The sequence below is a fragment of the Apis florea genome, unplaced genomic scaffold, assembly GCF_048593485.1.
Source record: "Apis florea isolate Af1SG1 unplaced genomic scaffold, ASM4859348v1 contig_2293_pilon, whole genome shotgun sequence".
NCBI lineage: Eukaryota > Metazoa > Arthropoda > Insecta > Hymenoptera > Apidae > Apis > Apis florea.
Genome location: NW_028256554.1, coordinates 1,487,203 through 1,510,895, shown reverse-complemented (window position 1 = coordinate 1,510,895; position 23,693 = coordinate 1,487,203). Strand labels below are relative to the sequence as shown.

At 31.6% G+C, this 23,693-nt stretch overlaps 5 protein-coding genes across 13 annotated transcripts; 2 read left to right on the top strand and 3 right to left on the bottom strand.

Annotated features, from left to right (window-relative positions):
* The first annotated feature begins 92 nt into the window (after positions 1 to 92).
* Positions 93 to 5,987, top strand: LOC100863274 (centrosomal protein of 104 kDa). Of its 4 annotated transcripts, none has more exons than XM_086903890.1 (16): positions 93 to 232; positions 1,155 to 1,319; positions 1,739 to 1,950; positions 2,019 to 2,205; positions 2,270 to 2,481; positions 2,544 to 2,751; positions 2,859 to 3,006; positions 3,075 to 3,201; positions 3,269 to 3,492; positions 3,563 to 3,832; positions 4,027 to 4,240; positions 4,329 to 4,507; positions 4,601 to 4,746; positions 4,830 to 4,931; positions 4,996 to 5,121; positions 5,202 to 5,987. In XM_086903890.1, the coding sequence occupies exons 1-16, from the start codon at positions 193 to 195 to the stop codon at positions 5,270 to 5,272; spliced, it is 2,631 nt and encodes an 876-aa protein (XP_086760016.1). In that variant the 5' UTR covers positions 93 to 192; the 3' UTR covers positions 5,273 to 5,987. The 4 variants fall into 4 exon arrangements, with proteins under 4 accessions (XP_086760016.1, XP_086760015.1, XP_086760014.1 ...); XM_086903889.1 differs by having other exon boundaries at positions 4,981 to 5,121; XM_086903888.1 differs by having other exon boundaries at positions 4,009 to 4,240.
* Nsun2 (tRNA (cytosine(34)-C(5))-methyltransferase Nsun2) lies at positions 5,880 to 9,432 on the bottom strand. The gene is made up of 11 exons (XM_003690012.4): positions 9,181 to 9,432; positions 8,528 to 9,007; positions 8,384 to 8,468; positions 8,142 to 8,304; positions 7,922 to 8,029; positions 7,642 to 7,829; positions 7,423 to 7,567; positions 7,025 to 7,351; positions 6,588 to 6,955; positions 6,288 to 6,449; positions 5,880 to 6,210 (listed from the first exon to the last, which is right to left on the bottom strand). Exons 1-11 carry the CDS (start codon positions 9,244 to 9,246, stop codon positions 6,065 to 6,067), a joined length of 2,238 nt encoding a protein of 745 aa, XP_003690060.1. The 5' UTR covers positions 9,247 to 9,432; the 3' UTR covers positions 5,880 to 6,064.
* An 884-nt stretch (positions 9,433 to 10,316) lies between these two features.
* Positions 10,317 to 16,451, bottom strand: LOC100870090 (uncharacterized). Of its 2 annotated transcripts, none has more exons than XM_003690011.4 (6): positions 15,885 to 16,451; positions 14,546 to 15,159; positions 14,290 to 14,463; positions 14,067 to 14,185; positions 13,831 to 13,977; positions 10,317 to 13,749 (listed from the first exon to the last, which is right to left on the bottom strand). In XM_003690011.4, the coding sequence occupies exons 1-6, from the start codon at positions 15,920 to 15,922 to the stop codon at positions 10,672 to 10,674; spliced, it is 4,170 nt and encodes a 1,389-aa protein (XP_003690059.2). In that variant the 5' UTR covers positions 15,923 to 16,451; the 3' UTR covers positions 10,317 to 10,671. The 2 variants fall into 2 exon arrangements, with proteins under 2 accessions (XP_003690059.2, XP_012341799.2); XM_012486345.3 differs by lacking the exon at positions 15,885 to 16,451 and adding an exon at positions 15,334 to 15,469.
* Positions 16,366 to 22,316, top strand: Vps16A (vacuolar protein sorting 16). Of its 5 annotated transcripts, none has more exons than XM_086903863.1 (18): positions 16,366 to 16,437; positions 17,118 to 17,342; positions 17,418 to 17,604; positions 17,706 to 17,834; positions 17,910 to 18,054; positions 18,134 to 18,261; positions 18,340 to 18,521; positions 18,610 to 18,982; positions 19,069 to 19,196; positions 19,309 to 19,453; positions 19,546 to 19,680; positions 19,742 to 19,903; positions 19,970 to 20,119; positions 20,192 to 20,439; positions 20,544 to 20,640; positions 20,715 to 20,818; positions 20,928 to 21,205; positions 21,793 to 22,316. In XM_086903863.1, exons 2-17 carry the CDS (start codon positions 17,287 to 17,289, stop codon positions 21,064 to 21,066), a joined length of 2,508 nt encoding a protein of 835 aa, XP_086759989.1. In that variant the 5' UTR covers positions 16,366 to 16,437; positions 17,118 to 17,286; the 3' UTR covers positions 21,067 to 21,205; positions 21,793 to 22,316. The 5 variants fall into 5 exon arrangements, with proteins under 5 accessions (XP_086759989.1, XP_031771906.1, XP_012341852.1 ...); XM_031916046.2 differs by lacking the exon at positions 16,366 to 16,437 and adding an exon at positions 16,908 to 17,038; XM_012486398.2 differs by lacking the exon at positions 16,366 to 16,437 and having other exon boundaries at positions 16,942 to 17,342; positions 17,418 to 17,600.
* Ppcs (phosphopantothenoylcysteine synthetase) lies at positions 21,394 to 23,629 on the bottom strand. Its single transcript, XM_003689963.4, has 6 exons — positions 22,732 to 23,629; positions 22,481 to 22,611; positions 22,306 to 22,403; positions 22,028 to 22,242; positions 21,772 to 21,954; positions 21,394 to 21,679 (listed from the first exon to the last, which is right to left on the bottom strand). Exons 1-6 carry the CDS (start codon positions 22,858 to 22,860, stop codon positions 21,479 to 21,481), a joined length of 957 nt encoding a protein of 318 aa, XP_003690011.1. The 5' UTR covers positions 22,861 to 23,629; the 3' UTR covers positions 21,394 to 21,478.
* Between the last annotated feature and the right edge of the window lie 64 nt (positions 23,630 to 23,693).

The window sequence follows — 23,693 nt, the reverse complement described above, 5'->3', positions numbered from 1 at the left end:
TGCTTACGCGCCGGGGTGAAACTTGCAAGCTCCCCCTTATCGAGCTTTCAAATGGCTGTGCCTTTTAGATTTTGACATTTTCTTCATCTCCCCTTCTCCTGTTGTACACATTTTTTTTTTATTGCCTTTGTATTGTTCAAGTATATGTAGTTCCGATACGCCGTTTCCGCCACCAGGAAGTCATCCCTCGACATGCCACGAAAAATCGGATTCAACGTCGTATACGCAACCAGTAAGGGATCATCAGATTGTGATTGTGAAATATTGTATATCGAACGACGATAACCTCGAGTTGTGCGTATATATTTCTCCTGTACCCGAGGGCTGGCAATATCGAACCGCACACACATGTAGTATCGTGAAATAGAATTTCATCGAAGGATGATAAAAATATAAGGAATTGTTTCTACGCGAGGCATCGATTTTTTTTTTCTCTCTCTCTTTTTAGGAAAACAGGAAAAAGAATTTTTTCATTTTGAAGTTGCTGTTTTTAAGAGGAGGAGAGGGGAAGGGAAAAAAAAAAATGAATTAACAACAACGAGTCGACACGTGCTTCACCGCATCTCGTTAAAGATTGCCTACGTATCTTCTATACGTAGCCTCTCGAGCGTGATAAAAACGTAACCGGTCTCCACGTTTTTTTTTTTTTTCTTTTATACTTTCGAACGATTAAATATTACACGGTAATACGGGCAGTTAACGAGCCCCTTCGATTGTTGTGATTGTAATTTTGCGAACCAAGGCGCTGTATCGCGTGACGAGGTATTTATCGTATTTAATGGTCCACCGTTGAAAATATAATTTTCACAGTGTTAAAACATTATCGATTACGCGGAAATCTCTCCATTTTTATTCACAAGAGAACGCAATCGCGCAAAGTAAGAACGATTTGATAAAAAAAAAAAAAAGAAAAGAAAAAACGTGCAACGAAGTACAAAAGTCTTTTTTTGAAGACAAAATCGAAAATATATTCGATGGAAAAAAAAAATTCTTCGAGCAGTTAAAGAAAAAAAGATTATTATTCGCTCGTATACATTCATAACATGCGATATTAATTGTACGGTGATAATGTAACAGTTGTTAATTTTTATTAAAATACGATTGATTTTATTATATATTTTAAATTAACATATAAATGGATAATAATGTCACAGGCGAAGAGGACAGGCACTCCTCGTTGGAATTGAATGTCCATGGGCCGACGGTAAGGGGTTGGCAAAGTTCACGAAGATGTACATATCCACAAGAACTGATTCTACGCCTTCACGGCCCGACGAAGCTTACGAGAATACAAGTGTTGGCTCATCAATATTTAATTCGTAAGTTGCGTTGCATTTCAAAACAATCTATATCCGCCTTTTCTCAGGCAAAAGCTCTACTTTCATTCTTTCGCGTTTATTATCGCGAATATTCATTTCACAAGAAGAATTTCATGGTATCCACGATTTGGTGGAAAGTTTCAAGAAAAGCAATTCGGTGAACAATGGGAATCGAATTAGCACCGGGGGAAGCCCCGGTTTCCCCGAGGCTAGATCGTTTTTTGCCCTCTTCGCTTCACCCTCGTTTCTTATTTTAATCCGTGGTTTAATATATACCAACGTCTTCATTGTTTACGAATTCTCTTCTCCGTCAAACAATGGATTGAGAGAGAGAGAGAGAGAGAGAGAGAGAGAGAGAGAGAGAGAGAGAGAGAGAGAGAGAGAGAGAGAGGTTTATAAAATAATGAAAATCCTTGCAGCTGAAAAACTTGAGATTTGGACCTCGAGAGAGGAGAATGCCTCCGTGACGACAGAGTTTAGCTATTTGGGTTACATCACGTTGTCCGACAACGCCTCGACCATGTACAAAAGTAGAGAGCTGAAGAGCGTTGCTCTTCCGGAAACGGAGGCGGTCTCGCTTAAATTGAGACTTCACAAACCGCACAGTAACGCGCACAATGTTTATCAACAGGTATCGACGACGAATAACGAATCACGTGTGGCGATTTGAATATCATCCCGCAATTTAAAATTACACAGGTCGGCCTTATCGCCATTAACATCCTCGGCGAGCCTTACGGGCAAGAGCTGACCGGCCAAGGTGATGCGCCCTACAATCCCCACTACACGTCCCCCTACGATGATTTGGCGTTCGAGATGTACGTGGACCGCGAGGTGGCCAAGATCATAAGGCAGATGGAGGCAAAAAAGTTGCAGGCCGTGGAGGGTGAGTGAGAAGAAATTGTAATTCTCGAAATTGTGTGTTTAAAGTTAAGTTGCTCGATTTTTAGAGGAGAGATTCGAATACGCATCGAAACTCAAAGTGGCGATGGAGAATTTAAGGAAAGCCGGTGAACGGCTCGGGAAATACGAGTTGGAAAAGAAATATGCCATAGCGTTGGAAGATTACGACAAGGCCAAAGCGAAAAAGGCACAGGCGCAGCAATACAGGCAGCAAGTTTATCAAAGTTTAGAGGTGCAAGATCTGCTGGAGCTTCAAGGGGTAAATACATAAGAAAAAATGTTTTTAATCTATGGATATTTGACTTACTATTCGTTGAACAGCCGTTGGAAAAAAATAACAAGTCGTCTGTCGAGGGAAAGGAACCTATATCGATAGATACATGCACCTCGAACACAACTACCGTTCCTGAGGATATTACGTCACCTCCGAGATTGGTGATTCCACCTAATCGCGATGGAGCTATATCGCCGACTGGTCCCGCGCATCAACCACCTGTTTCACCTTTGCATCAAAAACCGAATAGTCCTGGTAAGGTTAATTTCCATTGCGAATTTTGAGATGTGATTATTTCTTTCGAATTTTCTTTTTCTTTCTTCTTTTTTTTTTTTTTTTTTTTTTTTTATTTATTTCAACAGAAGTCACCGATAGTCCGACGAACGGTGTGATAGAAAGACAGAATAACTGTAACAAGGGCTCTCTTAGAAGGAAGACGAAATCGGCGGGGCCGACGCTTCGCTCAAGCTACGAGGCTTACGAAGAGAGAACGATTCCTGCTTTAAGACAGTAAGATAAGAAGAAAAGGTAGAAAGTAAAAGAAAAGTATGTGAAAATTGCGTTAAATTGAATTTCAGTTCCCATACGAACGAATTCACGAGGGAATGCCACATGGACAATTCGGAAACAAAGGTGATATCGAAGTTAAACGACAGAGAGAAAAAGCAAGCTGCCTTACCTATCGCCGTTTTTGGAATGGAAATGGTAATGGAAATTTTTAACGCTTGCGAGTTAGATCGATCCGTTATAAAGATTAAAATTTATTTTTCAGGTAGAGAAATTCTATTCGAAACAATTCACGGACAAGGAAGAGGGGCTGATGCAATTGAAAGAAGAATTAAAGACCTTTGATCCAGAAGTTTCCAAGCACTCGGCGAATAAAACGGCCAGAGCTGCGATTTTGTTGTTACACAGAGCCCTTAGGGACAAAGTTTTCAGCGTATACAGTCTAGCTGCACAATTGATTAGAATTTTTTTTTCAGAATTTGCAACTAGGTACTAGAATCTGATATTCCAATTAGACGCGAAAAATACATCGAAAATTATCATATTCTTACCATCATAGGGTATCTTCTACGGAGATTGCGAGAAGTGTGGAGAGATTACTCCCAGAATTGTTGACTAAATCAGGGGACACCACTCCAAGGATTCATAACATGGCAGTCCACACGATACTCAGTATGGCAGATTGTAAATGTGTCCGAGAATTGCACATTATACCGGTGCACTTAACAAGACCTGTTAGCAGTAGCACTCATCAAAGATTGGCACTGAGTAGGTTAGAAATGGTGGAACAGTTAATTCTGAGCCATGGAATATCTACTGATAAACAAAGGTGACTCAAAATAATCTTAATCTTAATAGTTCTTTTATGTCGGATAAGCATTGAAAAGTAACCGCTTGGCCACTGCTTGTGACAATTGATACGATCTTATTATTAGTGAATGTCACTCGCAGGGGTCCACCCTTGACATTTAAACTGAGCCTTTAAAACGCAATTACTCTGATAAGGCATTGTAATTGTTGCAGCGGGCTCACTTGTCGGACATTGTCAGAATTGGGTTCTACGGGATTGCATCATCCGGCGGAAGCAGTGAGAAAAGTTTCGGAAAGGATTTTAGTGTTGGTGTATAAAGTGAATCCTAGATTGGTTCGCAAACAATTGCCTCCTGACGATGATATTACCAGGAGGAATTTATTGTATCGTCAACTTTTTCATGAATTTGATTTGATCGATCTTGAGGTATAGATTTTTCTTTTAATTAGAGAAATTAGATGTATATAAAAATTATGTTTCCATCGTTTCTTACGCATTATCAAATATCATATAGAGAAAAAAAGAAACAGAAGCCAGTCACAAAACGACGACACCCACGCGGACAAAATCAACGGAGAATAACGTGGCAAATTTAACGAAATCTCCTTCGAGGACAAGTCCTGTTGTTAGTACTGGAAGCTCAACAAGTATAACATCTCCGTCCGAGAATAGTACAGAACATAAAGGTGACAAGTACGTATCGTGGAATATTTGATAAATTATATTTGAATATTTAATAAGAATATATATATTTTTTTTCTTTTTTTTTTTTTTTTTTTTTTATAGAATGTGCATATTTTGTCTTTCGAAAGGACAAGGATATTCCGAAGAAGGATTAAACATTCATTATTGGAGAAGTTGTCCTATGTTAACGAAATGTGAAGCATGTAAGCAAGTGGTGGAAATTTCGTATTTGAACTTACATTTGTTAAGTGAGTAGTCTTTTCTTTCAAATTCCATTTATATATAATTAATATCGCATTCAACAATGAAAAATATTTATTTTATTTTTCAGATGAATGTGATATGAGAAGCAATTACGTAAAATGCGACACATGTAAGCAAGCAATCCATGAAAATTCCTTCGAGGAGCATAGAAAAGATAACAAGTGTACAAGTATGCAATTCGATTGTGAACACGATTAATATAAATAAATATATAATAGAATTATTATTTGCAGAACCTATCGAAGGCTACGATCGTTGTCCATTGTGCTCTACTCTTGTCAATCAAAATAAATGGAGGGAGCATTTGATGGGTGATCATCCCTGTGTGAACAATCCTCGAAATAAATTAGGAAAAAGCTGTAAGTATTTAATATTATTTAATTATTTATTAAATATATGTATAATGCATCAGTGAATGCGAAATTCGTTTCATTTATAGGTTCAAAATCTCCATCAAATTCTCAGAACCTCAGTGGGAAAATAACCACACCACCTAATAGAGATTACTAGCGTCAATCATCAACTTCGAGTCTTTCGGAGTTTAAAAAATTTTAGAGAAGATTTTTCTTTTGTTTTTTTTTTTTATAGTTTATCTGTATGTTATGGGCTACCCAACATTTTTCATATTTATACTTATATTTAAATGTTTTTTATAGAAAAACCCGTCCTTTATTAGTGGAAATCTCTATGTTAAACAAATTTTGAATCCTCTTAATCTAGAATCTAATTAATCTTGTTATCAACCAAATTTGAGAATGAAAATCTAACGCATAATGTAATTTAAAGCGAATATCAACAAGACGTACAATAGATATTCATCTTTTCCAACTTTAACATACAGTAGACGCAAAACGTTCAATACGATTTAATAACGATTATTGTTGAATACTATGGCAATAGCCATTTCAGAATTAATGATTCCTCTATATCCGGCCATATTTATAACAATATTTGTACTATAATCAGTAAAATATTTTGAGTGGCCGAAAATAACAATAAAAAAAGTAAAAAGTATTTGTCGCTCAAACTATAAAAATACATGTAATTTCATAAATTATTTCATAGAAAACGATTAGTAAAACGATTAGTAAATTTCCTATTAATTAATAATAGTTGCTTTTTTATCCTATAAAAATGTTTTATTTCATTTCTACAAGATATACATGTATTAAATAATATTCGTCTTGTCAAGGGTATCTTTATTAAATTTTAAGTCAAATGAAAATTTTTTACTTATTCTTGCAACATATTGAAATTGATATCTCAAAGAAAATTAAAGGAACTTCATTTTATATTATAAAATTATGTGTCATCTTTTAATTCGTTTGAAGTTTCTAACGTATCTTCTTTCTTTAAATTATTGTCCGCTTTGTTAATATCATTACAAATTTCATTATCCAACTCTTCGGGAACAGCAGAAGCACGATTTTCTTTGAATTTATTTTTTTCTAAAATAACAATTCTAAATAATATTTTAAATCTACAAATATATATTTGATATATATTTCTAAAAAAAAATACATACCAAATTTCGAACAATCAGCTCCTAATAGACGTAAATAATGAATTGCATCGTGTATAGGAACATATGCTCTCAAAGACATTGTACCTCGCCATCCTACCATTTGTAGCTTTAATGGATTTTCTGTTCCTTCTTCTTCATACATAAGTATACAACTTCCAGTTGCTAAGGAAATACATACAAATCAATATTTAGGAATAAAATTACAAATAATAAAAAATTACAATTAGTGATATTAATTGTGATTACTAATTAGTGATAAAATTTACAATTAATATCTAGTTCAATGACAAAAAATATTACCAAAGTTTTGTAACCGTTCTTGTGTTTCTGGATTAAGCTTCACAATTTCGGGTGGTGTATTTGGATTATTGTTTTGTAATAACATTATCAGATCATCTTTAGATATTCTGATTTTCCTACTATTACCAATATACTTAATAATAACTTGTATTCCTTCTTGTGCAAGTCGAAATGGACAATCCATATTCTTATTATCACAACGTACAAATGATTTAACACCAGTATTTATCAATTTTATTTGATCTTCATTAGACAATACAACATTACGTATTTCAGGTGATGTGTAATAAATGTTTTTCTTCTTTCTACCAATACATCGTACCAACAAACATCGAGGATCTAAATCGTCAGATATATCGTAAAATTTTCTGAAAATTTTTTTTCGATATTAAGAATCAATTAAATAGATAAAACATTATAAAAAAATGTTCACTTACTTAATGGATAACCACACATCTTCATCCTCTTTAAAATAAACAAATGGATCTTCTTTAAACCCAGAAGCAATTCTCCTACGTTTTTGTTTAGCAATTCGTAACCTGTTCATTTCATCAAACGTTTTGGTAGCATGGACATTCTTCTTTGCTTCTTCTTCTTCTTCTAAACTTAATTCTCTCTTGATTTTATTACTCTCTTGACAATTAGAATTCTCGGTTGATTCTTCTTTAATATGTGATACACGTTCCCAAGGTAAATAATTTACTTTTTCCAAAACAGCCACAAAAAAACCTCCTGTATCTTGATGATGTGGTAATATTCTCATACTATATCATTGAAAACTTATTATCATATGTTTAAATCAAAAACTTTAATAAGAAAATCTATTTTTATTTACCATCTTTCAAAGTGAAATTTAGCTGCATCCTCAGGTTTTGGTGGAAACATTTTCGGACGAACTTGCGTTTGCCATTGTTCAGGTACATCTTCCCATGATTCATAATATTGTAAATCTTTTGATGCTGGTAACCAATGTGATATACCTAAAAAAAAAATGTTCATTAAGTTTTTTAGAAAAAGAGAAAATTTATGTAATGTAATATGTAATATATAATACCTGGATCGCATACTAATCCAGGTACTAAATGTCTGCAATCAACTAATTGTACAGAGTCTTGTGTTTCAACAAGAATCCTGTGAAGTACAGCTTCATTTTCTATTGGATTTAACGAACAAGTGGAATATACCATTTTTCCTCCAACTGTTAAAAGTTCTAAACCTCTTCTTACTATTCTAAATTGAATTCTTTAAATTCATAGATATAAATTATTTTTATCTATTGAAGTTATCATAACTGTTGATTAATATAAATACAAATCATGTAAAATAATATTTACCCATGAAGATTGTTACCATTTGCTGGACTCCATTTACACCAAATATCTGGGTTTTTCCTCATTGTACCATCACCACTACATGGTACATCAGCAAGTATTCTATCAAATCTATAACAAAATATAAAAGTCATTAAAATCTTTAATAATTATAAAAGTCATTATTAAAATCTTTAATGAATGAAAATAAACAGAAATATTTTATTTCATGTAATTTACTGACTTTAATAGTTCTTTTGTACCATCTGACTTAGTAGTAGTAAAATTAGGCAATATCGTGGCATCATGATTTGTAATTAAAACAATTGGACTGTTTAATCTTTTCGATTGATGTACAAGCATGTAACATCGATTATTATCAAGATCATTAGCTATTACAAAACCTTCTGTAAAAGATAAAGATAAATGAAATTTGCATCATTTGTTTATAAATATTTTAAATTTCAAATTTTAATTTTTTAATACCTGGAAGTGAATTTCCTTCTTCAGTATGTATCATTTCAATAAGTTGAGCTGTTTTTGACCCTGGTGCTGCACACATATCTAAAACCTATATAAAATTATTTCTTTTTAAGTTCAAAATTAAATTTATTATAATATTAAAATTACCTTATGAGACGGTTTTACATCTAATACCAAAGGTGGTACCATACTAACTACTTCCTGTCTACTAATATTTCCACTTTCTGTTTCAACAATTAAAAAATTATGTAATCTAAAATAAGCTTCAGATCTTCTAATATCTTTTCTAGTTAATTGTAATTGCCAAGCTAATCCATCAGGATAAAATGGTAAACAACGTAATATTTCCTTAGTCTCCTCATTACTTTTGGAGTCATCTTCCATATGCATATTTAAAATTTCCTTAAAAAAATCTCCTTTAATAGTTTCCATTAATGCTTTAGCTTCTACTTTTGAGCCTGTAATTCTAAATGCTACTGGAAGATTCTTTCTCATAGTATTGATAAAAGAATCCCATTGTTCTTCAGGAACAATTTTTTGAGTTTTGTAATAATTTTCAAAATCCTTATTTTCCCTGATAATATCTGCATAATTATGATGTGGTGTAATATCCCACTCATCCTTTTTCTGTTAATTCATAAAAAATTTATATATTATCATATATAAACAACAAATTTTGATAATAATTAAATTTTGTTTATTTGTAATATGTACACTGTATTGATAAACGTTGTATATAATAATAAACATAACCGTAAATTGTAACCGGTATTATTTTTTTCAACAATTAATGTTCGTACCTTTTGTTTTTCACGACGTTTTTCTGCGAAATTTTTTTTTTGCTTATGTTTTCGATTTCTTGCCATTGTTGTATGTAAAAAAACTATATAATATCAGTCACTTAATCACTCAACACGTGTTTCCTAAGTAGCAACAAATAATGACAAGATTATTGCCACGGACAATATATAGAATAGATCAATCACTCAATATTTTTTATCCCACATCTCAAAGAAGTTTAAAGTTCCTTTAACATTTTAATATTTTACTGATGTTATTGATTCGATTTAGAATAATTGCAATAATGATTAAAATTGAAGCTGAATTTGAATATAATATAAAGAATTTTTAAAATTATTTATTTTATATTATATTTTATATTATATATTATATATATTTTATGTTTTCATAATTCATAATATATTCTATATGAACTATTTTGTATTTTTATATTTTCCCCTTATATTTGAAATATATTTTTATATTTATATTTTTCATCTTCTTTTTTGTCAGTTTTTCTTTCAATAAATTTCTTTTTCTATGATTTTTGACACAGCATTCTGTCATTTTTTTTATTTGAATATATTTGCATATATATTACTCTATAATACTTCTCAAACAATCTGAATATTATTCAATTTTTATTGCGTTTATTCTTTTTATATTACAAATTTCTAAATAAGGGCATTCGGCTGATAAATTAAATATCTATCAAAAAGTTTTAGAAATTAGCGCCATCTCGCGTTTGAATCATCGAAATTCCAACTTGTTACTAGGATAGCAGAATATGCGAGGAAGTATTCCAAGTCATAAACAAGGGAAGTAACATTATGCAAAAAGAATAGAGAGAATATCCTATCATTTCGAGAACCATTCATTAATAATTTATTATCTATTAAAAATTAATACTTTTAAAATTACATTTTGAAGCATTAAGCAAATTTCTCATATCAATTTAAATTTATACAAAATTATTAATTCCTTCTCCTGATTAACAATCCTAAAAATCTTAAATCCAATAATTCTTAAATATTTTAAATGCATTATAATTTTAAATGCACAAGCTTTCAATTTTAGAATAATTATTTTAACTAAATATATGTCATTTTTCTCTCAAGATGATAAATATAAATACAAATAACAAATGAACAATAGATATATTAAAGTATATAATTTATATGATTCATATAAAATATACATATAAATTCATAACTAAGAATATCAGTGTGAGTATACGCACACATTTATAAAATATCTAAAATATATATAACATGTTTTGTATACGCACGAGGTTACGCACATGCGCTGAGCATATGTGAGTATATTTGTATATATAAGTACTTATTTGTTAGTTCGTTAAATGACGAATCATTGACGAATGTTGAATGAATGAACATGAACACGTCAACAGAGCACGTTGACAGAATATGATCGAGTAAACTATGAGGTATATGTGTGTATGAAGTGGAAATGTAAGATAGAAAGATAAGGAAAGGTAAATATCTTACAGGTTATCTGTCGCACTTGGTATCGGTTGAGCAGGCAATGTAAATAGGTAAAGAAGAACCATCGCAGTATCCGTAAAATTGTTGCGCTTGTAATTGAGACTGCGATTGTGGTTGAGTTTGGGCTAAAAGAGTGTGCATAAGATGCACTGGTGGTTGAACCAAAGGCATCATTTGATGCGACATGGTTGGAATGCAAGGGGCTATCGCGTTATTTCCACGATCTAACGTGGATTCGTTATAAGATCCGAGATAAAGCTCGTGATTGATCTTGCCTGAATAGGCGCTAGCAGGCCTAACCATCGAAGCATCAGGGATACTGCTAGTCGCGGCCGCTACAGCTAAACGCGTCTGATCGATTCGACTGGAGGACCATCTGAAACGGCACACGCAGATTACGATCACAATCAATGCTATAAACGCGACAACTCCTCCTACGATACCGATAATAAGTGTATCGTCCGTGCCGGTGGAAGATCCGGCTGGCGAGGAAGTGGCATGATCGTTATTGTAATGTTTATTGCGATCGGCGTTTTGTACAGCAGGTGCTACTGTCCAAATAATCTCGGGCTCGGAAAATGTCGACCTGACTGTCGAGGAAGGAGAAGACGAGGCAACGAGAACGTGGTTAGTTGCGGTGTTATCGTCGACGAGCTCGTCAACAGAGGTATAAGAAGTGAAATCACATGACAATCGATGTTCAGCGAGATTGGTGAGCGACGAGCCAATCAGATTGGCAGGAGCGGAACAGAGAACGAGATTCGAAGGATCGTCATTACCGACCGTTTTTAACCATTTCCAGAGGTGCCTTGCGTCGCAATTACAATCAATCGGATTATATCGAAGTCCCTTGATCTTCACCGAGCCGGTTCGTTCGTCAAGCGCTGAAAGAAATTGGCCAGATAGAGTGGTGAATTTGCTACCAGAGATGTCAAGTTCCAATTCGGTTGAGCGTGGTACCGGAAAGAAAAGTGCGGCAGGCATCGAGTCAACGGAAGTGTTTTTGAGACCGAACACTAGCTTAGGCCCTCTGACACCGACCAACGAACTGGACAAAATACTCCTGAGCCTGTCTCCTCGTAAAATTACCTCCTTGAGCCGTGGATGCGAACGTATCGATAATTGTTCATTGCTTATCGAAGAATCTTTGATCTCGATGTCCAACAGTTCCAAATTATTCATTCCTTTCAGAATTCCTTGAACGTCGAAATAACCTAATTTGGGATAATCGTAGGCTATCAAGGAACGAAGTTTTCCGAATGATTTGAATGCATTCCGCTCGATTCTCGTGCAATTCTGCAGACTGGACATCTTCAGGAAACGTAAACTGACCAAGCTATTGAAACTTGTTTCGTTGATAATCTTCACGTGATTGTTGGATACGTCCAGCCAGCGGAGCGCTGGCAACGCTTGAAACGTTCGATTCATGTTCGAAAAATCCGACAATTTGTTCCTCGAGATATCCAACGTTTCGAGCATGGTAGCACGTTCAAGGGTGGTTGCTTTGAGCTCGGTCAAATCGTTTCTGGAAAGATTGAGTCGTTTCAAGAAAGGTGTCTCGAGTCTGACCATCAGACGATTGATCCCAGTATTGGCCAAGTTCAACGATCGAAGAATCTTCGCTTCTCCCAGTATTCCTTTAATCGCGTTCGCGCTTAACGGATTATCCGATAGATCCAATTCCTTCACATTGCTTGCAACCTCCTGGCTAAACAATTCGACCATTTTATTTCGAGCAAGATTCAGGCTAGAAAGGGAGGCGGTCTGTCGCTGCAAAGATCTAATCGGAATTTCATTCAACCGATTCCCGGATAAATCGATACTCTCCACGGAACGAACTCTGGTTGGATCGAATATCGTTTCCGGAAGGGAAGTTAAACGATTGTTTCGAAGATTGAGGTGTTCCAAACGTAGCAGGCCCTCCATCGTTCTCTCGCTCAGAGTTTCGATATCGTTCCCTGACAAATCAAGCAATTGGAGTTGCGTGGAATTATGGAAAGCAAGCTCGTTGAGCGACTCGATCCGGTTTGCGGCGAGGTTCAGTGTTCGAAGCCGAATGAGTTGAGAAAAGGCAAACTCGTCCACGGATCTCAACTCGTTCCCCGATAAATTTAACCATTCAAGAAATTGCAAAGGTTTCAAATAGTCGCTTGGAAAGTGGAGAAATCGGTTATCGGAGAGATCAAGCTCCCTTAATCTTGGATGAATGGCGAAAGCGGTCGGTGACAGTCGATCTATTCGGTTCGAAGATAAATCAAGACTCTCCAACCCGGTTCCAGTATCGAAATGCTCCCCGGAAAACGAAGTCAACCTGTTGCCTCGTAAATTTAACTCGTATAGATTGGTCAATCCTACGAAAGCCTCGTTCTCGATATGCTCGATGCGATTCCCGGACAGGTCGATCCTCGAGAGGTTGACCAGCCGATCGAACGTGGCCTTCTCAATTTTTTCCAACCGATTTCCAGCGACCGATATCCTTTCCAGCGATTCGAGATTTCGGAACAAAATTGACGGCAATACGTTTAGATCTGTACGCGATACATCGAGATCGATCACAGACGATGGAAAAACCGGTGGGAAACCACCGTAGAGAGGGTTCGAGCTTAGATTCAGATATCGCACTCTTTCCAAATAATCAAACGTTTCTGGAGGGATTCGCGTTAACCGGTTACCGGATAAATCAAGGGTGATCAACCGTCTTAAAGGAAGTTGGCCAATCGAAGTCAGCCTATTCGAGGACACGTCCAATTCGAGCAACGTTTCTTCCAATCCGACAAATGTATCGCGTCCTATCCTTGACAACATGTTGCCGGATAACTCGATGCTCGTCAACTCTTGAAAATCTTGGAACAGTCCAGCAGGTATTTCTCGAACCAGATTTCGAGTGAGTGACAACGTTGCAAGAGTTGAGGCTGTCGCTTCGATCAACTCGATCGGGAGAGCAGCGACTCGATTGAACTCCAAGTGCAGATGAGTTAAAGATGGTAATTTTGTCAAAGCGGTAGCTGGTACTAATAAGATATTGTTGTCTTGCAATGAGAGCCATTTTAATTTCTTCAAACCGTTGAACGATGATTCCTCGATCTGCAAAAATAAAATTGTGTTCTTTTCTGTTTTTCTTTTTTTTTTTTTTTTTTTTCATTCTTTTTCATTCTTTGCGCATACCGTACGTAATGCGTTCAAACTCAAATCGAGCCTAGTCAATTCTGATAATTTCGAAAATGTGTTGAAACCTAGCCGACCAATGTTATTTCGGCTGAGATCCAGCACTTGAAGCTCTGCTAAAGTTGATAAATGTCCATGCTCGATCTCCTAGAAGGAAAATCATGGAAAATCGGCATCACTTTTCTCCTTTCCTCGTTTCTTTTCCAGAACAAATAAGAATGTAAATCATTACTTACATCGATCAAATTGTCCGATACATTGAGAAATTTTAATTCCGTTAAGTGTCTTAGCGCGTCACTTGGAAATTCTCGCAGAAAATTTGTCGACAAATCCAACTGCAATAAATTGTAAGCTCCTAAAAGTAGTCACTATTCTATAATTTTTTTATTAATTTGCATGAATAGTTTATTCTTTATCCTTTCTTCACATAGCTTTTTCGTAATAGAACATTTTTCGTACCTTTAAAAACGTCACTATTAAAGCGGCTAAGATCATTGCGAGAAATATTCAACAAAAACAATCGTTCAAGACCCAAAAGTGCACCATCCTCCATATGAGACAATTCGTTTTCACTTAAATCTAATCGTAACAGCGATTCGCCTAGCATCAACAAAGCGGCACGTGGAAGTGATCCTAAAAAGAAATATGAGAATCATCAAATTTGTTCATCGAATAGTTTTTATTGTTTCTTCTTCTTCTTTTTTTTTTTGCCCACCAATATTGTTTCCAGAAAGAGAAAGTACTCTAAGAGACTTGGGTCCTTTCAACGACATTGTCGGTATTGTCGTCAAGTTATTGCCATCTAGATAAAGTTGTTCCAGATTCTCGCACCCTTTAAAGATGCCTTCTTCTAAACTTCGAAGACCATTTCTAGACAAATCGAGTAATCTCAGTTCTTTCATACCGTGGAACTCGTTACTCGAGAATATCGGATTTAGATTATCGCCCAAAAAGTTATCGGCAAGTCTTAACTCTTCTAATTGAGTCTGTGCTTGAAGCGATCGACCCATCAATTTATAAATCGAATTATCAGATAGATCGAGCTTTTTTAAATTTAAATCGGAATTGAGCAAATCTTCCGGCAAATTTTGATATCCGCTGTTTCTTTGACTCATGGCAACGATCGGCTGTCCTTTTAAACTGTCCGTAGTGCTCCGCGTAAACACCACTTGATCGCAATTCATCTCGATCGATCGGCTGTACTCTGTTGAGATGGAACATTTGCACGGGATATGTAAATCCCGTTTCAACTCGACGCACGGTATCCATTTCGTTTCTCTCGTCAGAACAATGTTAAAAAATGAGCAAATAATTATCGCCAAACAGTACCTGAAAACGATATATACGTTACTAATCATATTTATACTTTTCTCATTTATTCGCACGGAAAAAGGACGAAAAAACTGAAATGAGTAACGAGTAACGAGAAAAAAAAAAAAAAAACAAGAAGAGAAAGAATGAGAAAGCGAAGCGGTTGCAGAGGCGAGAGTATAGTATATCTACATATAACGGTGATTTCGTTTTCCGTTTTAGTCAAACTCAGATCGTCGCATACTGATAATAATGCAAAAAGTACATCGATTTGAAATATGTACAAATAACACTCGAGATTTTATTTCGATTTAAATATATTAAAAAATGAAATTCGAACACGTAGCACGAATCAAAGTTACCACGTCGACCACATCGCGCGCGATTACGCGCAAAGAAGAACAGGTTTAAAGATGAAACGAGTCGAGAAGGCGCGCGACCTCGAAGGAATTTTATGCGTCAGGTTCTTCGTCACAACTATGTGGTCCGACTAGATTAATACGCGACACAATTCTTCACTTGCTCTCATCTACTCACTTCTGCTTATTTCCACTCGTTTTCCATTCGAAGAATCATTCGGTTTTGTTTAACACATTATATATCGTGTATAAGAATAAACGTTTTACTAATTTCATCTTCGTAAATTTATCTTTCATTATTAGTAATTGTGTATTAATAAAATCATAAGATCTTCAGAAAAAAACATATCGTAGAGCGATTTCTTTGCCGAAAGGGCAACTTACGTTTTTATCATATTCGTTGTTTTACACCGTATTGACATTTATCTGAATAAAACATCACCATTTAAATGCTATCAGTTAAAAGTTGTTTAAAATCAACTGAATCACTAACAATCCCGCTTCATCGTTTAATATATATAACCACGGCCGTCTAATTAGCCGGGTTTTTTCTTTCTTGAAATTCACTCGCGTTCGTTTAAAAATCGATAATCATTCATTTATTGTATCAATTATTTTATTCTATCAATTTCTTGTGCTTTAAATTTTCACATGATTCAACTTGTCTCGTATTTTCAAAAGAAACAGTGGAAGGCACCGCAATCGATTAAAATATTAAAATATAAATTATCAAAGAATAAGTACAAATACAAGTACAATATTAAATCATCAAAAATTAAAAATTACAATCAACACAAAAAGAGAAAAACATAAAAGACTAACAAGCACGTTGTACTGTCTTTCTCATTAGACAAGACAGTACAGTAGATTCGCAGATGGAGACTTAACGGGGTTACCTACGTTCGAGATACCTCAACTTACAGTGAGATTCTCCCAGGTAGGGGAAACGGTAAAGAATCGAATGAACGGTATACGAAACATGCCTTTGTATATCATGTATACATATATGTATATATGTAGTACAGGCAGTTTAAGAAAAGAATGCGAAACGTAATTGAATGAATGTAAGAATGTTTTATCAGAGAACCTTTCACTGCTACTATGTTTATCTGGTATTTCCAGATAATAGGCCAGTTCACTTAAATTTTTATACTTTTTTCTATTTCATTTTATTTTTTGGAATTTAAAATCAAATATTTTTCTTAAACAGGATTATTTATTCTTAATTTTTATCAAAATTATTCAGTAATTTTCTATAATTCTATATTTTCTATATTTATTTTATTTTTTTAGATATATTTTTGCTTGATTTAACGTGATACGAATTCTTATGCATCTTGAATTCAAATATAATAAATGATATAGTATATATATATTTCAACAATAATTCCTTACTATTGTAATCACATTTCTTATAAGTTCTTTATTGCGCCAATCAATTCTAATACAGTAAAAGAATAGATTTCGATCGAAAGGTTATATTTATTATTTTGTTAATTACGAGATTTAAAAAAAACCATTTTATACGTAATATGAATGTAAATCATTTTAACGTTACTTTTTTATTGTTAAAAGTATAAAAGTGATAAAATGATTTTTCATTTTTTATATGTACAGTACTTCATGTGGAATCTTCGCCATCATATATTTGTGTTTGATACGAAACAATTCAATAATACTTTAAATAGATTTAAAACGTAGTTAATATTATATCATATGTTTATAAAATCACAGTCATGAAATAATATTTGATTAAAATAACGTTTGATTTTTCATTTCGGTAAAAATGTTATTAATGTTAACTGCCGATTGTTTTCCCTTGGGTCGAGATGTGTATTTTAGGTAATAAAATGTGAGGTTATTATATTCTGACATAAATTTATATATAAAAAAAATAAAAAAATAATCTTTTTCTAGAAAATTTGAATTGTATCCATTATCTTTTCAACATGAAGTTTCAAATAATAATATGCTGGTGGCAGCTCCTTATGGAGGTTCTATTGCAGTCACTAGAAATTCTAAAAAATTAGTTAAAGTACAAGGAGCAAATAAACCTATGATATATTTGTACACTTCTTCTGGAAAATTAACAGCCAAATTGCAAGTAAAAATTTCAAAAATTATATTTTTCAATTAATAATTATATTTATATTTTATAGTTTTTTTTTTATATTTATTTTTTTCTATTTTCATTGCTTTTGTTAGTGGAGTGGTGCTCAATTAATCCTTTTGGGTTGGTCTCAACAAGAAGAATTATTATGTGTAGAAGATGATGGCATGATTCATATATATGATATGTTTGGTACATATCTACATGCTTTTAGTATGGGAAATGTATGATATTTTCTGTTTGATTAAAAATTAAGAATTATTTATATAAAATATTATAATCATGATACTTCTAATTAGGAGGTAAAAGATACTAAAGTTGTCGAAGCAAAATTTTTTGTCAGTTATAGTGGAACTGGTATTGCAGTTTTAACATCTACCAATCGTATATTTCTAGTAAATAATATAGCTGAACCAAAAGTTAGACAAATATCAGAAATTCCTAGTAAGTAAATAAATTTTATTCAATATTTTTGAATTAAGGATTAAATTTTTATTATCATTATATTTTTTTTTATCTTCAGGATATGGAGGACAAATTGAATGTTGGCATTTAGTCCATTGCGACAGAGAAACACGTGTAATTTTATCAAATAGAGATGGAATATTTGTGATACATCAATCTTATCAAACTGCAACACATATACCATTTGTATAATATAAATGCTCTCAATATTGAAATATAAACCAAAATATGTTTATAATCTTTAAAAGATTTTTATGTTTTTAGGACAATCTTTTTACCAGATACAATAAAGTAAACAGTGTAATTGCAATGGCTGTATCTGGAAACAATCGTCATATTGCTCTTTATACAGACACGGGTCATTTATATATGGGTTCTATAGATTTTAGTGAAAAATATTGTGAGCATTATACAAATATGAAAGAATCATTAGAAAACATAGCATGGTTAATATATTTGCATAATAATTTTTCTATAATATTATGATTTAATGATTATTAATTGATTTAATAACTTTCATAAATAAACTTTTAGGTGTGGAACAGAAGCTGTAATATGTAGTTGGAATAGTACTGTAATGGTAATTGGACGAACAGCCGAAACTATAACATATACATATGATGGTCCAGTTCATCTTATTACAGAAATTGATGGTGTTCGCGTATTATCTGGTTCTTCTCATGAAATGATACAAAAAGTACCGAATGTTGTACAAAAAATATTTCAAATTAATTCAACTGATCCTGCATCTTATTTATTAGAAGCTTCTAAACAATTTCAAAGAAGAAGTCACAAAGCTGATGGTTATATGGATTTAGTTAAAGATAAATTGGATGCAGCAATAAAAGCTTGTATTGATGGAGCTAGTCATGAATTTGATTTTGAAACGCAAAAGCTTTTAATGAAGGTAAACTTCATTCATTGAGTGTTATTTATATTTTTTCGTTTTTTATTATTATTATTAATAATTCATAACATTTTATTATTAATAAGGCTGCAAAATTTGGAAAAGGATTTAGTAAAACAATTGATCCTGAATATTATGTTAATATGTGTCGAACTTTAAGAGTTTTAAATGCTGTGAGACATCCTGCCATTGGAATTCCACTAACGTACACACAGTATCCTTTTATTTAACGAATAATATTTAATAATTATTCAACAATTCAATCATTTCATATTTTTTTCAATTTTATCATTTCCTATGATAAAAAAATACCTTAATAACGATAGATTCACTGTTCTCACGAGCCAAGTATTGTTAGATAGACTTGTTGCTAGGCGACATTATTATCTAAGTATACAAATTGCACGACATCTTCAATTACCAGAAATTGAAGGGGAAAGTCGAATATTAGCTCATTGGGCTTGCTATAAAGTAATATTTGTTGTTATGTTTACTTGAACGATATTTATATGAATGTAAATTTTATAATAAATATCTATTTATTTATTATTTTTTTATAATAGGTAAAACAAACACAACTAGATAAAGAACAAATAGCAGAAGAAATAGCTGATAAGTTAGGCTACGCACCTGGTGTTTCTTATAGCGAAATTGCAAGAAGAGCAGCAGACTGTGGTCGAAAACAATTAGCAATTAAGGTAGACTGTTATTGTTAAATAACTAATCTAAATTGTTCTTTATTTATTTGTATCTTTTTAGCTAATAGATTATGAACCACGTGCACAACAACAAGTACCACTTTTACTAACGCTTGGTGAGGAAAAAGCTGCTTTACGTAAAGCAGTTGAAAGTGGAAATACTGATTTAGTTTATACTGTAATACTTCATCTCAGAGAAAATATGCCTCTCGGTGATTTTCAGGTATAATTTTATTGATTTTGATTAATTTAAGAGATGCTTAATATTTTTTTCATTAATTTTCTTCAGATGTCGATAATGCATTGTCCTTTAGCAATGGCTTTATATATTAAATATTGTCAAAATCACAACCGAGAAACACTTCGCGATATTTATAATCAATACGATGACTTTCATTCTCAAGCAATATGGTTTATTACCGAGAGTTATCAGCGGAAGGTTTGCGACAATTAATATAATCAATCATTAATAACACGTATAACTATTTTATTATTTCATAATATTTCTTAGAATGTAACATCGAGAGAAGCATTATTACAATCTGCACAGGAAAATTTTAAATTAGCTCGTAACGATACTAATGCCGCTTTGACAGAAGAGCAAATAAAATTGTTACGCTATCAAAGGTCTATGGAAGACACATTACAAGAAATAATTGTAGGAAAACCACTTCATGATACTGTAAAAATATTATTATTGCGCAATGAGTTAAAGTTAGCTGACAAATTGAAATCAGAATATCGAATATCAGATCGAAGGTATGATGTATTTTGCATATTTTGTATATTTTAAATTTTGGTTATTCTAATATTTTCTTTTGACATCATTATCTATATGAATAGTATAAAAAAGTTTCTTTTAGATATTGGTGGCTACGAATACAGTGTTTGGCAGAACAAGGTGCATGGAATGAATTAGAAAAATTTTCTAAAAGTAAAAAATCACCTATTGGTTATGAGGTTCGTATAATATTAAATATATTTTATTTATTATTATCAATAAATGTGTTATTTCTTTTTCTCGTTTATTTTAGCCTTTTATTGATGAGTGCTTAAAATATAATAAAGAAAGAGAAGCGAAAAAATATTTATCTAAAGTAAAAAATGAATTGAAAGTAAAATATTTGGTTAAATTAAAGTAAGTAACATGTAATTTAACAAATAATTGTTAACATGATATTATTTTTATTATATTTAATTATTATGAAATCATAAAAAATATAATAAAATAAAAAATATTTTTGCAGAATGATAAACGAGGCAGTTCAAACAGCAGTAGAACAAAAAGATGTTACAGCATTAACTTTTTTATTAGCACAATGTGAAACAACAGATAGGCAATTGATTGATAAAATCAATATGCATATAACAAGTCTCAAAAATTAATATTCCATTATTTTCATCTAGCTTTAGATTATCAGTTACTTAAAAGAAATATTATATATACATTCCAAAATTAAATATCCAAACTGATATAAAATAATAGAATATCATGAAAAATATGACAACAAAGATTCTTAAATATGTATGTAAATTTAATTTATATTTATTTTAAGATGTAAATAATATATAAAAAATATAATAGAGTTAATACTTTCTAATTTATCTAAAATTTCATAATATGACAACATATATTAATCTATAATTTATATAGATTATAATATATAATAATTAAATTATTAATTAACGATAAAAAAAAATAAAATACAATCGTTTAATATTTATTCAATGTTGTATTTAATATTCATTCAATACATTAAAATGCATTTTATTAATTTAATATTAAGCAAAATGTTCGTCAACACTCACATTGTTCAGTAGATGTCACAGTAGATTGTATAAAAATTTGATGTTTTTCAATGAGATTATTAACAATCGATTGCTCAATTTCTTCACCTTTATTTAATTGTTCATTAGTAAGAGAAATAATATACATGTCCTCTTGACTAACAATTACTACTTTCTGTTTTCGAGTATGCAATACATTGGCTATAACTAACTGCAGAAAAATGTTTCAATGCGTAAAAAAAATAAATTTTAAGTTTTTTTTTTATAATTAAATAATATTAATATTTTATTAATATTACTTACATTGTGTTTATATTTATTTAGTGCATTTCTTGCTTTTGAAATTAGAAGATTGTCATCAGTTTCTAATTTAAAAGATACTACAAAAGCCTCTGGAACCCATAAACTTACAAGAGGAGCTAACAGTTTTGGTACTAATTGAAGAGATATTGTTGGTGGTCCAGTAGAAGGAATTTTATGAACTGCCTGAAAAAATCATTATATATGTGTATATCAATGTTTATATTTATTCTTGATAGAAAATTTAAAAAATATATACCAATTCATTAGATGGAATATAAAAATCAGAAACTGCAGCTGCAAGATATAAAATTGCTTTATTTTTAAGAGGCGCTAATGCTTGACAAGCAGACCGAAGAAGCCAAAGATACTCAGAAAGAGTAGTGAAAGTGATTTGTAATAATTTATCTTGATTTAAAGATTCTTTGTATTTATAAAACATTTTTACCAAATTTTCTGTATATTGTGGTAAAACTAAAAACAATCATATTATTATCATTTCAAATATTAAGTGATTGTAATAAAAGAAATATATACCTGTAACTATACATTTTTCATTTTGTTTATTGACTTCTATCATATCTAAAATTTTCTGTCCCTTAAAATGTCTCGAAAATGGTTCCAAGGAATTAGCTCTACAAATGGATAAATTATATATAGATATTAACTTAAAATATACACGTGTTCATAAATATTTATTGGTATAAAGTACCTATACACAAAAATTACACAATATCCCTTTTCTAGAAAGTATTCTGCAGATACAGATCCTCTTGTTCCTGCACTAAAATTATCTACGAATCTTACTGTATTACATTCTAGAGGTATTGTTGTCCCACCACTCTATAAAATTATATTATATATATTATATATTTTTTTATATGTATTATATTACATTTATATATTTTTATATATAATTTTAAGTAATAATAACTTAATATATAACATTTTGTGAACACTCACTGTTATTAATACAACCATATTATTTTTTTTCAATTGTCGTTGTACAAATGCTTTTAATAATTTTTCACTCTGATCAAAATCTTGAGGTGGTGGATGGATAGCATAAAAATCTTCCCAAGTTGTATCCATATTATATATGTAATAAGGATTTCAAAAAAAAGTCTTAAATGTTTCAATTAAAAAATTATATCAATAAAAATATTTTAATTAAAATTTCAAAATTTACACAATTAATTGCACATATAAATTTTAAAATAAATGATAAAAATATAGTATATTATATCTCTTATTAAATTACGTTCCACTTATTATTAATAAAATGCTGTAAAATGCTCTAAAATTCTGTAATCCTTTAATCTTACTTATCTTACTAATTAGTGTAAACTTATCCGTTTCGGACGTGACATCACTTTTAGAAATAAATTAATTTATTTTCAGAAAAAATTATTATCATAAATACATATTTATTTTAAGCAATAAAATATTATTTTGCATATGCAAATGTTAAAGAAAAACTCAAATTTTAGAAATATCTAATCTAACGATATTTTATATATATATTATATTCAAATAATATAATTATATTTCAATAAATTTCATTATTTATAAGGAAATAAAAATCTTAACTAAATTGTGATTGATGTACGCGCTCTCTTGCGATACATTTGGTAATTTAATACACATGCAATCGATAAAAATGTTTTGTTACGTTAGTATTTCAAACATCGTGATTATTCATAACCTAAATTTTATTTTGATGACTATTTTTGTGTAATTGGTCGCATAATATGCATATAATAACATATATAATTGATTATAAAATATAAATATAATATAAAAATACTTTAGCTGGAAATATATATAGAATGAATTTATATATATATATACATACATACATATATATATATATATATATATTACGACATAGGAAATAAAATTAAATATATATTAATTTATTCATT